Below are 17503 nucleotides of genomic sequence, written 5' to 3'. Positions count from 1 at the left end.
TCTAAAAATATTAATTCTAGCAAAGTCAATTACAAGCCTCCAGTTCAGTATTTAAGTATGGAGGCTGAAACGAATACATAGCAAATTAATTTCAGCTCAAGTGGGAGAGAATAGCTGCTTAAAGCTAGAGCAATGCAATTGAGTGTTGGCAATTTCCCTCTTTAAGAGATGAGCCTGTTTTCAGAGTTCAATCCTCACGCCTTCTGAGTTCACTTATCTCCTAAGATCTCTCTTAGTTTAACCACTTGAGTAAACTAAAATCATTCCGTTCTAAAAAGGCATTATTAACAGTTACAAAAACCGTATTCTATAAACTTCTAGTTTCTGCCCCACTTAGATCACCCCATCAATTTACATCATTTTCAATGCATTTTAGATCATTTTAACATCAAATATTGCACATTTTGAATATTTTCCATCCCTACATTCAACATGAAAACAAGTCCTTGGAAATCAAATTTGGTCACATTTTTCATACTTTTCACAGTGTGTACACGGATCCTAGAACCCACCCAGATCACCCCATCAATTTACATCATTTTCAATGCATTTTAGATCATTTTAACATCAAATATTGCACATTTTGAATATTTTCCATCCCTACATTCAACATGAAAACAAGTCCTTGGAAATCAAATTTGGTCACATTTTTCATACTTTTCACAGTGTGTACACGGATTCTAGACCCCACCCAGATCACCCCATCAATTTACTCTATGTTTAATTGAGTTCACACCATTTTAAATGAAGATTTCCGCCATTTTTATAATTTTCCATCCTGAGCTTTAAGATCAAAACAGGTTTTGTGAAATTCTCCGCCAATTACCATATCTTCTGTCTTATATAAATTAATGGCGTTGCTTGTGATTAATAATTTAAATGTATGTTGTTATTCCCCGGATTCGCAGTTCGGATTTAAAAAGGGTGTAAGCAGAGATCATATCCATAGCCTTGTTGTAAATCTTTTCATTGAATCGAGGGAGCTTGGGAAGTCCCTATTTCTTGGTAGTCATGATATGCGTCGAGCTTTCGACTCTACTATTCACTTGCATTTGCTACTTTCGGCTCTGGATGGAGGTCTCGATCATTCTACTTTAGCGTGTTTTAGAACTATGTATAGAAAGCTTCATGCTAAAATTAAGGTACCTGCTGACGGTGGCTTTGTTTTGTCTCAAAGTTTGATTCCTGTACAACAAGGGATTTGACAAGGTCCTTTTATATCTCCACCATTTAATAATAATAGTGTCCTTGAGGCGCAGTCACATATGATCACTATTTATATTTATCGGGGACTTGATGTTTCAGTATTGAATTAGGCTGATGATGTGTTAAATTTAAACCACTCTGTACCTCCAATTTAAAAAAAATTTTAACATCTTAAATACTTATCATGCTGAAATTGGTCTATCGATTTTGCAGATATCGATAGAAACCTAAATCTACAATATCGGTGTCTTAAAAAGTCTTGGAAGAACTAACAAAATTAAATTGAATTCCCATGACTTTGGAATAAAATACCGTTAATAGGTTGTTTGTCGGGCCATAGATGGAGGGCCCGGGGACAGCTTCCATGATTTATTATTAACAGATTTTTTTCGGGGGGGATATCGGACCCTTGAGGACGAGAGGTCAGCTTTCACGAGTTTTGGAATAAAAAATCGTTAATATTTTTTTGGGGTGGGGAAAAGGGGGAGGGCCAAGGACGACCAGGGGTGAGTTCCCATAATTTTTGGAATAAAATATCGTTATTGAGTCTTTTTGTGTTTTGGGGGTCATGCAAGAAAGACCAGCGCTCAGCTCCCTTAGGTATTGGAATAGAATATCGTTAATAAGTTTTTGAGTGGTCGGGGGGGAGCTTATCTGATCTTTGAACTATTCTAAAAACCGTCACAAAAACCTTATATGACCCAAGAGGTCATACAACACTTCCCCAAGGGGAGTTGTGCTAATCCTAGGGGTTTTGTTGCCTGATCCTTCGACTTATTTTACCTTATCTGCTCTAATTGGTTTTGACACATTTGACGGTAAAATTATTCATTTGTCCTCTCGGCAAGTTTAAAAAGCCACCCAAGGAAAAAATAAAACTTCTTCCTTAAAGTTGTGACCTATTTAAATTATTATCATAGACAGCAAAGTCAATATACCGGTTTTAAGAAAAACAAAACTATGTAGTTGATTTCAAGGCTGGATCCTTGGCACTAATTCACGAAAAGCTTGTCCTCTAACAAGAGATAATGTGAGTCTCTTCTTGATGTCATGACGTCACCATAGTTTTAGTAGAACCAACCTGAGAAAAATACAAATTCTTCCTTAAAGTTGTGACTTTTTAGATTGTTTTTGTGGAAAAAATGTCAATATCTTATTCTAAGAACAAAAACTATAAACCCGCCGGGCCTCGGAACTCGGCATGCGGTAGTTTTGTACATAAGTAGCAACCTGCAAATAAACGGCTGCATAGTTCTTGGCATCTTAGTAGGATTGCAGTTCGTTTTGTGCCCAATTTTGTTGGCGTTGAAGATTGAGACGGCGTTGTTCTTATAACGGAATATTTCTTGTCTCTTCATTTTCATTTTTGACTCATTATGATTTTCTTTGTTGCTAGTCTTCTAGCAGCTCAATTGTTTGTTCTTACTTCATTTTCGACACATTCTGATACTCACTTTCTCGCCATCGATTGTGATTCTCGCTGCCACTTATCTTCTAACCGCAGAGTTCTTTGTTCTTGCTCTGGCATATCTAAAACTATCATCTCTTTGTTCTTCACTTTTATTTTCAATTGGTTCTACTCCACATTGTTACTTGTCCTGTAAGTTTGATATTGCTTTGGTCTTTACTTTTGCTATATATAAATATATATATATATATATATATATATATATATATATATGTATATATATATATATATATATATATATATATATATATACATATAGCGCCGGGAGCACGGTTGGTTCGCCGCCGAGCCCCAGCGCTCGGCACGCGGCAGGCTTTTACATCTGAATCCTCATTGTCGCTTGTCTTCCAACCGCGAACATTTTGATCCCTTTCTTGATGTCATGACGTCACCACAGGTTCAACTCAGCAACCCTGTGAAAAATACGATATTCTTCTTAAATTCCTGAACTATTAGATCGATTATATTGTCAGTCATGGCTATTCCTTGTTTTCCAACTGTAGATTTGACTGTCCATTTTTGTTCATCTTTATCCTAGAAAGTTTTTTTTTTCCACGCCTTGTCTTTTAGCAGTTTAAATGCATACATCATCTTAATTAATTTTTTAATGCGTTATAGACAATAAATGCGTCTTTTCAAGTTTCACACCGAAGATCACTGTTCAAAATCTCATTTACAATTCAATGTGAGGCCCGCTGTCGTCTATTCCATGTCTTTCTCTTTAGCTCTTGCGATTCTCACTTTCACTATTTTTCTAATCACATTTATCTGTGCTTCATTTTCATTAATCAACCCCTTCAACATTTTAAATAACCTTAATTAGAATTAGCACCTTTGCAAAATTAAGTTTTTTTTTGTTATTGAACCTTTAATGCCTTCGCTTGTCTTTTGTCAGTATGAAAAACAATATGCCGAACCTTTGTTTTTAACGAAGACTCATTTCATTGCTTCAGACAATTTGCCAATACCCTTTACTTTAGCTGCCCTTATTGGTATAGTTTTACACGACGGTCCAGGTTGTAGATTTGTTAATTGTTCAGATGGTGAGACAAAAACTTTTCTTCCAATGAATTATTATTTGTGATACTTATAAATTTTCGTTGTCTAGAACTTGTCTCATTTGATAGTCCAGGTTGCTGATTTTCGTCCGTTGTAAATTTAATTTGTTAGGGTCGTTCTCTTGATCGTATCCTATTGATAGTTCAGGTGAATCCAAAGAATCATCATTCTAATTCTCATCGCTATCATTTTCATTTCAACATGTTTTGATTTTCACTGTTACTTATTTTCTTACCCCATTTTTGGTTCTACTTCATTTTGAATTTGTATTACTTCGGACATTTTGCCAATGCACTTTACTTTAGCTGCTCTTATTGAAAAGCTTAAAAGCATTCCAAATGTCACCAGATGTTAGGTATTTCAAAAGTATAAAAGCAAATATATAAATATAAAAAGTAGGAAAATAGAAACACACGAATTGAGAAATTCGTAAATCACAAGTAAAAATTTAAAAAAATTTAATTGCTTGAATTTTTAAATACACCTTTTTTTAAAAAAAAAAACAAGGTAAATATGAAGATATCAGCTCTTTATTCCTGTGACAATAAGCAAAACATTAGGAGTTGAGATTTTTTTTTTCCTACAGTTGGCCGTTCTCTTGAGCATGTTCCTTTGGTTTATTATCTTCGGGCTTCATTGCAGGGAAAAACAGCACTTCCTGAAAATAAAAGAAAAAATTATATTCCAAATAAACATCCAACGTATACCAGAAAATTCAATGAGCATATCTGTTGTCTTGAAAACAAACAACATTAACAATGATATTACTAATTTTGAAGCTAATGCAGCCAGTCGAGCATATAGCCACCTGAGAGCGAAATTTCTCTATTCAGGCTCCCAGGGTAAATCTAACCTTGCCCTGAGGGCTGTGGCAGGGGAGGGTGTCATCCTCAAAAACATGATTTCCGGTCCTTTCAATTACGTTGAACAAATTGGCTATGTCAAAATTTTGATTGGATGTGTTTGGGGGAATAATGGGTGAAGAATGGGGATTAGTTGCCCTCCAATCACTTTCGACTATTAAAAAGGGCACTGACCCTTTCAATTTCCAATAGAATGAGGTGTTTTCGGAGTTTCTATGACAACAAATGGTCATCTCAATATTTTTATCAGATGCAATTCAGGAAAATACAAGCTGCGGTGGGAGGTATCCACCCTCCGATCACTCTGAATCTTAAAAAGGGCACTACAACTTCTGATTACGAGTTCAGTGAGCCCCCTCCAAAGTTTATACGATCACCCTTTCTTTATATATATATATATATATATATATATATATATATATATATATATATATATATATATATATATATATATATATATATATATATGCTCTGAGGGCTATGGGGGAAGGGTTGCCATCCTCAGACATAACTTTCGACCCTTCAATTACGTTGAACAAACGACTGTATCCAAATTTTTATTTGATGTATTTGGGGAAATGGTCGAGGTGGGACGGGGGTTAGTTGCCCTCCAATCAGCTGTTTTCGAAGTTTCTTTGACAACAAATGACCATCTCAGAATTTCTCTCAGATTCATTCCGGGAAAATACGAGGTATGGGAGGGGGGGAGTATTCACCCTCTGATCACTTGGAATCTTAAAAAGGGCACTAAAACTTTAGTTTACCAATCAAATGATCCTCCCTCCAAAGTTTATACGGTCATCCTTTCTACATATACCTTATATGCTCCTTGGGTATAACTTAGAACCCTTGCCCTGAGGGCTGTACGGGGGTTGTCATCCTCAAAGACATAATTTCTGGACCTTCAACTACGTTGAGCAAAATGGCCATCTCAAAATTTTGATTGGATGTTTTTAAGGAAATGATGGGCGTGGGAGGGGGGTTAATTGCCCTCTAGTGACTTTCGAATATTAAAAAGAGCACTAGTCGTTTCATTTTCCAATTGAATGAGCTCTTTTCGAAGTTTCTAAGCCAATAAATGGCCATGTCATGATTTCAGTCAGATGCATTCCGGAAAAATACGAGATGTGTGTGTGTGTGTGGGGGGGGGGTATCCACTCTCTGATCACTCTGAATCGTAGTAAGGGCAATAGACCATCTGGTTTCCAATCAAATTAGACCCCTCCGAAGTTTATACGATCACCCTTTCTGTATATATACCTTGTATAACCCCGGGGCATATCTGACCTTGCCCTGAGGGCTGGGGTGGGTGTCATCCTCAAATACATAATTTCCGGTCCTCTCAATTACGTTGAAGAAAATGGCTGAAAAAATCTTACAATTTTTATTGGGTGTGTTTGGGGAAATGGTGGACGATGGAAGGCGGTTAGCTACTCTCCAATCACTTTCGACTATTAAAAGAGCCCACCCCTTTTAATTTCCGATCGAATGAGCCCTTTTCAAAGTTTCTACGACAACAAATAACCATCTCAAAATTAAAATTAGATGCATTTAGCGAAAATACGAGGAGTGGGGGGGTATCTGCCATCCGATCACTCTGGGTCTCAAAGAGCACTAGAACTTCTGTTTACCAATCCAATGGGCCCCCTCCAAAGGTTATACGATCATACTTTCTATATATATATACATTATATGCCTAAAGGACATAACTTTCACCCCTTGCCCTGAGGCCTGTGGAGGGTTGTCATCCTCAAAGACAAAATTTCCAGACCTTCCGATTACACTGAATAGAATGGATATCTAAAAAAATTTATTGGATGTACTTGGGGAAATGGAGGGCGGAGGAGGGGGGTTAGTTGCCCCCCAACCACTTTCGACTATTAGAAAGAAGACCGGCTCTTTCAATTTCTAATATAATGAGCTGTTTTCGCTCATTCCTTTGACAACAAATGACCATCTCAAAATTTCTCTCAGATTCATTTCGGGAAAATACGAGGTATAGTTGGGGGATGGACAATTACTGGTCCTGGCCCCCGATCAACTGCCATATTTAGGTCTGAGCCATAAGGTCAGACACCTTATGGCAGATATACTGTCATAGGTTCAAAGATGAAAACTGTAAGGGAATCCCTTAAGTGAGACAAAGCACCAGGACCAGATGGTATCACAGTGCTGCTTATCAATACTTTCGCTGCTGATGTTATTGACTCTTCTCCCAATGGCGTATCAGCTACAAGTTCACTGGTCGCGCCCCATAGTTATGACACAATGCAAAAATAGTTCCTAATCCTAAAAGAAGGCTCAAGGATGAACTTTGAGGAATACTTCCCTATTAGCCTGATAAGCCACTGAAATAGAATACTACCTCGGCTGCTCTTTATTTTAACTTTACTATTACACCACGAAAGTTTTACATACAAAGACATTGTCTACGTTGTTAACTTTCGTTATTGACCACATTGTTTAGATCTAATATCTACATTGTTTAGTTTTACGAAACTTAAGTGAATAGTTTATTTATCATAAAAAACAACCATAACCACATTTCATGCCAAAATAATAATATAATAAACATCTAGGTATTGCATGCACAAAAAAGTACAAAAGCTAGTATCTTACCTTAATATTGTTTGAATTCGTTAAGAACATGGCAACCCTGTCAATACCCAAACCCCAGCCACCAGTTGGGGGAAGGCCATATTCCAAGGCCGTACAGAAATTTTCATCTACCATTTGCGCTTCATCGTCTCCAGCAGCTTTGTCCTAAGAAATATGCATTGGATAATTGAAAAAAAAATATATAGATGAACGAAGGGCAAAATTTGAGCCATGACTAAATAACTCAAAGTTCCAACTGAATAGAATATTTAATATTTTTAGATTTGAAAGCCGAAATAGCCAGACGAGAGTCTTTTCCTTATATTTGAGCCCAAAAAAATGGGGAAATGAAATCAATGCTTATCTTTTCTTCAAATGGGAGTGGATTCTTACTTTAAAAATGAGCAATATATTATACATTATAAAATATACATAGGGCTTCAACCGAAGAAGTTCAGAAAAAAATCTGACTTTAATGGTCGGAAAATCTGACAGAAACCTGACTAAGTAGACAAAAACCGACTTGATACAGTACTTTATGTCAAAGAAAAAACTAAGTTCAATACTGCAGAAGACATTAACCGATAGCTTCTTGCTTAGCTTCATAGGGATGTTTCGCCAAAACACCTTAAAAGTTGGCTTGCTTCATCCCTTTTCATCATCTGAATAATAACGATTGCAATTTTTGTTTCTGTTTTTCTTGCAAATTTGGAATAACACACACAAAAAGAGACAGCTTCTAGTGATATTGCAAAAAAAAACGATTGTCAGTAATGTTTGTGAATACCCCTACTTCTTCTTTAATTTCTTAAGAACTCGCAAAAAACGAATCAGACAAAATAACAAAATAAAAGTAAAATAAAAGCAAAGGTAATAAAGCTAGTTAACAAATTAGGTCTATATGAAGGATATAAAGAAAAACAATATTACACAAATTTCACAATCAAAAGCGCATAAATGTCTATTTGAATTAGTCGGCTTATCTAAATAGAAAAAAAGCCGAAATTTTTTCAAAATTTCTAATATTTTTCTGATTTGTCAACATTCCAGACTTTTTGTTGAAAATTTGGCTCTGTGGCAGCCATGCATGTCTCTGAATTCAAGTTCCCTGGATAGTGAATTGGTATAATTCTTAAATTTTGAGATTAAAGTTCGTTCATTAGTTGAAAAAACAAAACAAAAAACAACAATAATAATCATATTTTGCAAAGCTCTCATCTGCTTATGTTTAACCCGTTTGTTTGTCTTCAAAATATTTAATTGAAAATTATTAAAAAAAATTCACAAAATAACTTTGTAGAAGAAAAGTAAAGAGCTACAAAAAAACCAAAGCCGAACAGGAATAAATTCAAATAATTTTTCAAGAGAAAGACTACCATAAATCATTATCCATAAATAGATGAAACTCAAAAAGGAATAGGAAATGCAATAAATAACTTATCAAAATAAATAAAAATAAATAATGATAAATTACAATAAATAACCTTGTCAAACCCAAAATAAACAGAAGCCTCAAAGAGGCGTAAGGATAACACATCATGTGCCTTCTAAAGGCCAGAAGGTAATTTACGCTTTACCGAACACAATCTTTATTTCGAGCTATGTATTTTATTTCAAATAACATAAAAGAAGAAAAAAAATACAATCATTACCACGATTACTGAAAAAAACAAATAAATTTGGATTGACACTTAGAGCGTATTAAGCTTAGTATAATACTGACGTTAGCTAAAAAGGCCTGCATCTTATGTTTCGCCACAATTGGTCCCCAAAAATGTTGATTCGCTCTGGCCTTCAGCCCTCACATGCTTATTGGCATGATGTCATGCTCAGGCAGAACTCACAAAAACGAAAATTCTGGAATTACTTAAAAAACTCTGGTTTCTGAACGGATCAGAAATTTCAAACAACACCTTTTCAGTTAAAAGCAAATGTCAAAAATTCCCAAACATTCCTTAGCATCTTGCCACCATAGTCAGCGACCAGGGGCTTCGGCCCTCGCAAGAAGCATCATATACAAAGGAGAATATTAATAACAGAATCTTCAACCATGCCAGATCCTATGAAGCAATAATGTGTCTATGTTATTAGTCTGAACATTAGAAGTACTTTTTCACACAACACGCCGTTGTCAAAAGGGTGTATCAGCAATATCTTAGGAACGGTTTAGTGTGTAAAATTGAAACTTACAGGGCTTGCTGTGTGGGATGTTGAACTAACCAAAAGACAACATTTGCATCCTAATGCTACTACTTCTAATCATACTATTAGTACCGCTACTGATACCACTATTACTAAAACTACTAACATTAAGAGTATTAATGAGGAAATTATTGAAATAGTGGATTCTAGTTGAATGATAGTTGGCGACGAGTTGATATTAAAAAAAGAAGTTTACCTTAGCCTGCTGAGCAAATCTTTCTCGTTGTACAAAAGGATCATTTAATTCCGTGTAAGCGTTACAAATTTCCTTCTTGCTAACAAAAAGCTCAAATCGTTCAGTTAAGCCTTTTTCAGATCTATGAAACTTTGCAAGTGGGCTCATAACTTGGGGATGATCAATAATGAATGTTGGGTTTATACATTCCTCTTCTAAAAAGTGACCGACGAGCTATAAGAGTTAAGAAAAATTAATTAGAGATTAATAAGGTAAGATAAGGCAAAATTGATTCAAGATAAATAAGGTAAGACACGGTAAAATTAATTAGAGCTTAATAAGGTAAGATAAGGTAAAATTTATTACAGATTAATAAGGTAAGACAAGGTAATAAGATTAATAGGAGGTACTAACTGCGATTTTATTCCAGCACACATGTATTCTAGCCGAGTGCGCAGTGTTGTCGCTCGACCGGCATCGTAAAGCCGTGACGGTCGACTGAAAGTGGTATTTTTCTTACTGAAACGAAGTAAAATTTGCAGTAAATTTTGATGCCTGTAATACAATATGAAAAAAAAATGAATATGATCCCCCAGTCCACTGTTTAGACTACACGAGCTTAGCCCCTGACACAAATTCCACTAGAGCCCCTGATCTCATCTGTAATATAAAAAAGTAAATTGTAAAACGGTGTACCTTCACAAGTCGTTTTCAATTCCCCACACTTTCGTTGAGCAACACTGAGAGCCTTAACTTTGAAAAAATAAATAAATTTGACAGCCTTTCTAGAATATATAGATCAGATTTAACCGCTATTACTGAAGCACACACTTAAAATTTACTCATGTTAAACATTAAAAATTTGTCTCAGTTTATTAAACTCGGACCCGAAAACCACCCTCTGAGTGAGAAAGGTGGGGGAATTATATTCCTTGTCCTTAATGACTTGTACCCTAGTGAAATCTCAATTCCGTGTCTTGCTCCCTTTGGTGAAATTATGTGGCTGTGTGTTCGACATAAAGTCTTGCCGCGTCCTTTCAATTTAATTGTCCTGTTTCGCTTTTATTACTCCCCTAATCAGAGATCCGGTGACAAAATAAATTTTATCAAAAAATTACATGCAATTGCTAACATTGTACTATCAAAATACCCAAATGCAGGAATTTCCCTGACGATTTAAAACTTAAATCAACATGTAATTCTTTCAATTTAAAATAGATTGTAAAAGTCCCTACTACCAAAGGCAATACTACCCTCGATTTAATTTGCACCCATCTTTCGAACTTTTACAGACCCATATTCGCTCTGCCACCTCAAGGGGGTAATTACCACTTCAGCCTTCTCCTATCTCCGCTGGCTAAAGTTAAACATCCGTTTTTTTTTTTATTACTGAAACCGTTTATAGACCTCTTATTGACTCAGGACTCTACAATTTTGGCTCTTGGATTACTACTGAAAATTGGTTCACTGTGTATCAACAAATGACAGTGACTGCAATGTCAAATGTCAAAGGGCAAATGTCAAAACTACAAATGTCAAAGGGCTTTGTCCTTCCAAAATTTATTTAGGAGTAATTATGAGTCCCGCTTTCCTGACAAAAAAAAAAAAAAAAAAAAAAAAAAAAAAAAAAAAAAAAAAAAAAAAAAAAAAAAAAAAAAAAAAAAAACATGTTTTACAGATAAAGCCAAATGCTACTGAGATTTAAAAACAAAAAACTTAAAAGAAAAAAGAAACCATTTTTTTTCAAAGCAGGTTGTATTACTGAGGCTAATAGTTAAAAGAAGATCCTAAAAAAAAAAAACAGAAAAACAGCTTCTGATTATTATATAAGTAAAGTCAAAGATTTATATTCTAACAAACTCAAGCAATGGTACATATAAAATAAAGAGATGTACTGGAAAAGTCCTTTCGAAGTTAATTTTCATCTCCCTAAACCCCCTAATAAGACTGCCAACGATTTGAACTTGTACCTTGCTTCCATCGCTCAAAGTCTCCCTCCTTTACTGGCCCAAGTCCAACTATTCCTCTTAATACCTCCTTCCCTCTAGTTTCTCCCTCTGATGCTATAAATAAAATCCTAAAGCTTAGAAAATCAACTTTGGACAGCCTTTTCAGACAAAATTGCTGAGCCTTTATCAAATATTTTCAACAATATCACAAAATTTGGTAAATTCCCAAGTTGCTGGAAACTGTTTTATAACACCTGTCCTAAAAAATCCACCAGTCAGACTTTCACCAACATACATCCCGTTACATTCACTTCAGTTTTTTCCAAACTTTATGAAGGTTTCCTCTGTGACTGGCTTAAAGTTCATTTTTTTTCTACGTATTGCCGTCCAACAGTTTGGTAATTTAAGGAAAACTTCCACCACCCATTACATTGTGTTTGGCTAAACCTTGTCTTAGCTGATTTCGAAAAATCTTTTGACCTAGTTGACCATACCAACCTATTTCGTCCACTACTGGTTAGCTTTGAACTTGATTCTCTATTAGTAAGTATTGTTATATTGTTTCTTTCAAATAGATCTCCAGTTGTAAAATCCAAAAATGTTTTCTATGATATTATTGTCGAATTCCTCAAGGAACCTTGTTGGGACCACTTTTATTTCTATCTAGTTATGATTAACGATATTGGTAAGGAATTCCCCCAAAGATGGAAATACGTGGATGACTTGACGATCTCTGAATTATGTCACAGGAATATTAAAAGTGATCCCCTCGAAATACTAATCCATGTTTCGGACGAGGCTAAGAATCTAAATGTGAAAGTAAATTCCAAAAAATCAAAAATAATGACGATAAATTTCTTGAAATCCACTCCCGTTTTCCTTGACCTTAACCCAGCCGAAATACTTGTGAAACAAGTTAGACTCCTTGGTATCACAATTTCAAATAATCGTAAGTGGGAAATGCATGTTTCAAATATTGTTAAACAAATTTAATTGCCCTAAAATGCATTCCCTCCGTCATTATTCATCATTTATCAGGCCGCTAATGGAATATGCACGTCCAGTCGGGCATTCACAACTTTCAAGTGAACTTGGCGACAAAATTGAGTCGGTCCAAAAGCGTTCGCTCAGGATCATCTACAAGGAGAGCAAAATTCCATACTCCTTCCTCCTTAAATCCCCGCGCATTACCACGTTAAAAGAAAGGAGAGAAAAAATTTGTTTGTGTTTTTAAAAAAATCCACAATATCTAATCTTCGTACTGAGGATATCTTTCGCAATATTCATGACCCTGTTGGACGGCGACTCTCCCACTTAGCTTCCTCGGCAATTCCAACGTATTCTCAATACCGTTACTGAGAGGTTCCGAAAAAGTTTTATCCCCTTTATTCTGGAGCGCCTTAATAGTTCCTTAACTATGTCCTGCACCAAAATTAATTCTTTCGAGCCTTACTTTAGTTGTTGGTGTATGCTCAAAATAATCATACGAGAGTTTTTTTTATCTTTGGTTACTTTTATTTTGACCATTTTTGATACTTATTTATGCTCTATTTCATTTTTGACCTTGTCTTCGGCACAATCCTTTTTTTAATTGAAAATATTTCATTTTGATAGTTAATTTGACTTGATTTTAAGTGTTTTTTTTTTACTTTACACTGGCGAAAACATTTGCCAATGTTTTTCTTCTAGCCTGTGATTTTGTTTTATCCCCCATCTTTTTTGTTTCCGTTTTTGTCATTAACCATATAAAGTTCATTTTAGTTTTTGTACTTGGATTTTTTTTTCTTTTTCTTTTGCGTTAAAATTTATTGACGATTTTTACGCTTGATTGGTGTTTCTTCTAATTTTGCCCTACTTTATTATTTTTTTCTTTGTTTTGTTTTTTCTTTTTAGACATATGAAGCAAATTCAGCTCTGTTAGAATTGTGATAGCCTTTTGAAAATAAATATTATCTTATCTCTTATCTTACTATTTTAACAAAAATCTAGTATTATTTAAATTAATTAATTTCTTACACACGTCTCATAACTCAAGTTTTTTTTATAGCATTGAATTTTACCGAGAAATTCGCGCAAAAAGTTGGAAAAGGGCAAGGGAAGTGACATCCCAAAAGACCTTTCCCCCCCCAAAAAAAAAATGCAACGGAAAAATATAGCTCTTAATTCTAAATTTAAAAATTTTTGCCAATTTTTGGCATTCTCTTCCGTTTTTAATCACTAATAACACTAATAACCATTTTTTGTTACAATTTTCCGTTTTCTGGAAAACTGGAACTGAAAATAGTAAGTAGGAATATACAATAGTCTTTTATGTTAAAAAACAAATTACAATTTATCCATCATTCTTTCTGTCTCCCTTTCCAGCACTATTTCCAGAAAAGAATCATACGCTATTGTTTTTGTGCTATTTTTTTATTTTCTGGCCCTCTGATTTACACGTCTTGAAAACGAACAAGAGCTAAGAGCTCATATCGCATGAGATCTAGCAAAATTCTAAGAATCAATAGATTGATTTAAAAGGAAAATCAGAGGCTTAATGTCGGTCGGGATTTAAAACAAGTGCTCTGAGACACAAAGTCGTTCTCTAAATATCAAAATCATTAAGATCCGATCACCCACTCGTAAGTTAAAAACATTTCATTTTTTCTAATTTTTCCTCTCTTTTCAGCCCTCCAGATGGTCGAATCGGGGAAAACAGCTTTATAAAGTCAATTTGTGCAGGTCGCTGACAAGCCTACCAATTTTCATAGTCCTAGCACATCCAGAAGCACCAAACTCGCCAAAGCACTGCCCCCCCTATCTCCCCCAAATAGAGCGGATCCAGTCCGGTTACATCAATCACGTATCTACGACATTTTCTTATTCTACCCACCAAGTTTCATCCCGATCTCTCCACTCTAAGTGTTTTCCAGATTTCTGGTTTCCCCCTCCAACTCCCCTATATGTCACCAGATCTGGTCAAGATTTGAGATAAGAGCTCTGAGACATGAGTTCCTTCTAAATATGAAATTTTATTAAGATCTGGTCACCCGTTCTCAAATTAAAAATACCGCAATTTTTTTTTATTTTCCCAAAATAACACCACCCCAGCTTCCCCAAAGAGAGCGGATCTGTTCCAATTATGTCAATCACGTATCTAGAACTTGTGCTTATTCTCCCCATCGAGTTTCATCCCGATCTCTCCACTCTAAGCGTTTTCCAAGATTTCGTTTTCCAAGATTTCTGTTTCCACCCTTCAACCCCCTATGTCCCCGGATCCAATTCGAATTGAAAAAGAAGCACAAGATCCTTCTAAATATCAAATTACATTAAGATTTGATTACCTGTTCCTGAGTCAAAAATACCTCATTTTTCCTAATTTTTCCGAATTATCCCCCCCAACTCCCCCAAAGAGAGCGGATTCGGTCCGGTTTGTTAGTCACGTATCTTGTACTTTTCTTCCCACCAAGTTTCATCCTGATCTTTCAACTCTAAGCCTTTTCCAAGATTTCCAGCCCCCCCCCCCCCCCAACTCCTACCAATGACATGGATCCGGTCAGGACTGAGTTACAAGGTCCTTCTAAATATGAAATTTTATTAAGATCCGATGACTCCTTCGTAAGTTAAAAATACCTCATTTTTATAATTTTTCCAAATTAACCGTTCTCCCACTCCCCCCCCCCCCAGATGGTCGAAATGGGGTAGTCGAAATGATGGTCAAAAGCCGGGACAGACAGAGTGACAGACAGACCGTCAGAATTTGCAATCGCTATATGTCACTTGGGTAATACCAAGTGCCATAAAAAGGGTACTCGTACTCGTCAACACTTCCATATCTCCGTTTCATTTATTAAGAAAGTAAATAGTGTGAACGCGTTCTAAAAGATGAAAAATGCTAGACTTAAAAACTGTTTCCGCCTCAGCAAAATGAACTTCCCCATTGCTGATTTTATTTTCTTTTTTTTTACAGACCCTTCACGCTGCAGTAGTAGTTTTCTATAATTTTCTCTGTTTCGCATTATAGCATTTGATTGCTAAGAAGAAAAAAAAATCTGCACAGTTTGTATTTTGGATGTGTCCGTATATTCTAATCCCATCATGCAGCCTAAAGGAAAAGAGGTATTGATGCCCTTGTCTACATATTCAGTCACCCAAGACAGGAGCTTAATTTTATTTCTTGATGGATTCTCCCCTTCCCTTTTCCAGAGCCTGAATGGGGTCACAACAGAAGGGGGTCTCCAATTAAAGTGACTGAAGCACGCATTGAAAACAACTGTTGAAGATGTTTTGAGGCGCGAGGTTTAGACCTGAAAAGATTACATCTGGTTCCATGTGCACCTACTGGGTTTCCTATGGTCATTTCTTCAAATCAAGTAATTTTTTCAACTTTTATTTGAGGAATAGTGTCAAGGACCCTGAAATTTCACACGATCTGGCAAATCAAAAGAACGGATCTTATATGCTGATTCTAAATGCATAATGTTCATCAAGTTAAATATTAAAACATTATAAATCAAGCAAAACGAGTCTTAGGAAATTTGCCTGATTTTCGAAAAATGCCCCCCCCCCGCCCAAAAAAAAGAAAATCGATCGTAATGAAAATTAAACGAATAGATTTAGCGATACTTGTATGATATACCCCTATCGCTCAAATTGTTCATGCATTAACGCACTGTAAAGCGGTTTTTTTCACTAGTTTCTTTCAACTTAGCATAAGAAAAGACAAAGAGAAGTGACAGAATAGATAGGAAATATATAACCTGGGCTACATATTTGCACATTAGGAGGGGTGGGGGTAAAGTTTTTTGACAGTGTGAAGTCAGAAAACAATTCTTACTTCATAATATCAGAATAATTGTAGTAAACACATTTTGCTAGCAGATCCGCTGTACGTTAATCCCCCCCCCTTATACGCAAATATATAGCCCGAATTTGTTTCTAAAGTATTATATTTTTACCATACTTAGGCATATTTTATTAGAACTAACCTAACTTCACTTCTTGAGCGGTAGGGGGCATATCATACAAGTACCGATTTAGCATATTAGAAAAACTAAATTTTTAAAGAGGGAATTTTAATGCCAAACACTCAAATTATTCGGTAAAAATGACCAGCCAGCCAATCAGTAAACCTTATTGCCGTCATCCCATCCCCGCCACACATTCTGCCAAATTTTTTAATACCAGTAGAATATTCAAAAATTCCAGCTTTTCTTCATTGCTTTAATTTATCATACTTTCTTTTTGGCTGCTGAATTCTTATGTAAGAACTTTCTGCGGGAGAGGTAGATTTCGGCACAAGAAGTTTTCGGGGGAATACCTACTACCAAGGGCGCATCCAGGTTTGTTCGGGAGGAAATGGGGGGGGGTTATGAAAAAGCTGGAAAAAGATACTTTAAAAAAATTTATGTGCTTGTTTGTTACATTTTTACGAGTCGGGCAATTTTTTACCCTGTACCGCCCTCCCACTAAATACGGCCTTGCTTTCCGTCCATCACATCAATCCAATTTGATATAAACTATGTATTTTCCTGTATCCACTATGCGTGACCGGTCAAAAATGTCAATCAAAAATGTCAAATATGTCAAAAAAAAGTTGGATTTGATTGTAATAATAGGATTTGTAATTGATTTTTCAGAGTGTGGTTTGCAGCAGTTTCTGCTGTTTCACAGAAACATATTTCACAGAAAACGAGCAGAAATGTTATTACCAAAAACAACTGGTATTTGATTTATAAAATAAATCATTTTTTTTTTAATGTGACAAAGGAGAAAAAAAAGAGAAAATAAATTAAGGCAAGGAAAAATGTTGAAGCCTCTTCTTGATTGATATCATTTACCCTGCTAGCACCATTTTTTATAAGCGGATTGTTTTTGAACAGGCGGCTATGATTGGACAGTTAATATAACTGGACAAACTTCGAGTTTTCCAGCGGCTTTGATTGGATAGTCAATACCCAATGACAGCCTTCAAAGACAGTGTTCAAATTTTCAGACAGCTATG

General features: G+C 35.6%; 1 protein-coding gene across 4 annotated transcripts in view; it reads right to left on the bottom strand.

The window, feature by feature from the left end:
- Positions 1 to 4245: 4245 nt before the first annotated feature.
- Positions 4246 to 17503, bottom strand: part of LOC136028297 (lysine--tRNA ligase-like) — a 45459-nt gene continuing 32201 nt past the window's right edge. For 2 of the 4 annotated variants that reach the window (XM_065706049.1, XM_065706048.1), the window contains exons 7-9: positions 9593 to 9805; positions 7216 to 7359; positions 4246 to 4391 (exon numbers count right to left, since the gene is read on the bottom strand). In XM_065706049.1, coding sequence (XP_065562121.1) covers positions 4314 to 4391; positions 7216 to 7359; positions 9593 to 9805 — 435 coding nt within the window. In that variant the 3' untranslated portion in view covers positions 4246 to 4313. The remainder of the gene's footprint in view (positions 4392 to 7215; positions 7360 to 9592; positions 9806 to 17503) is intronic. The other 2 variants (XM_065706052.1, XM_065706051.1) reach the window with 1 other exon arrangement.

Source organism: Artemia franciscana, chromosome 6 (assembly GCF_032884065.1).
Source record: "Artemia franciscana chromosome 6, ASM3288406v1, whole genome shotgun sequence".
Classification (NCBI taxonomy): Eukaryota; Metazoa; Arthropoda; class Branchiopoda; order Anostraca; family Artemiidae; genus Artemia; species Artemia franciscana.
This window is presented reverse-complemented; position numbering and strand designations above follow the sequence as displayed.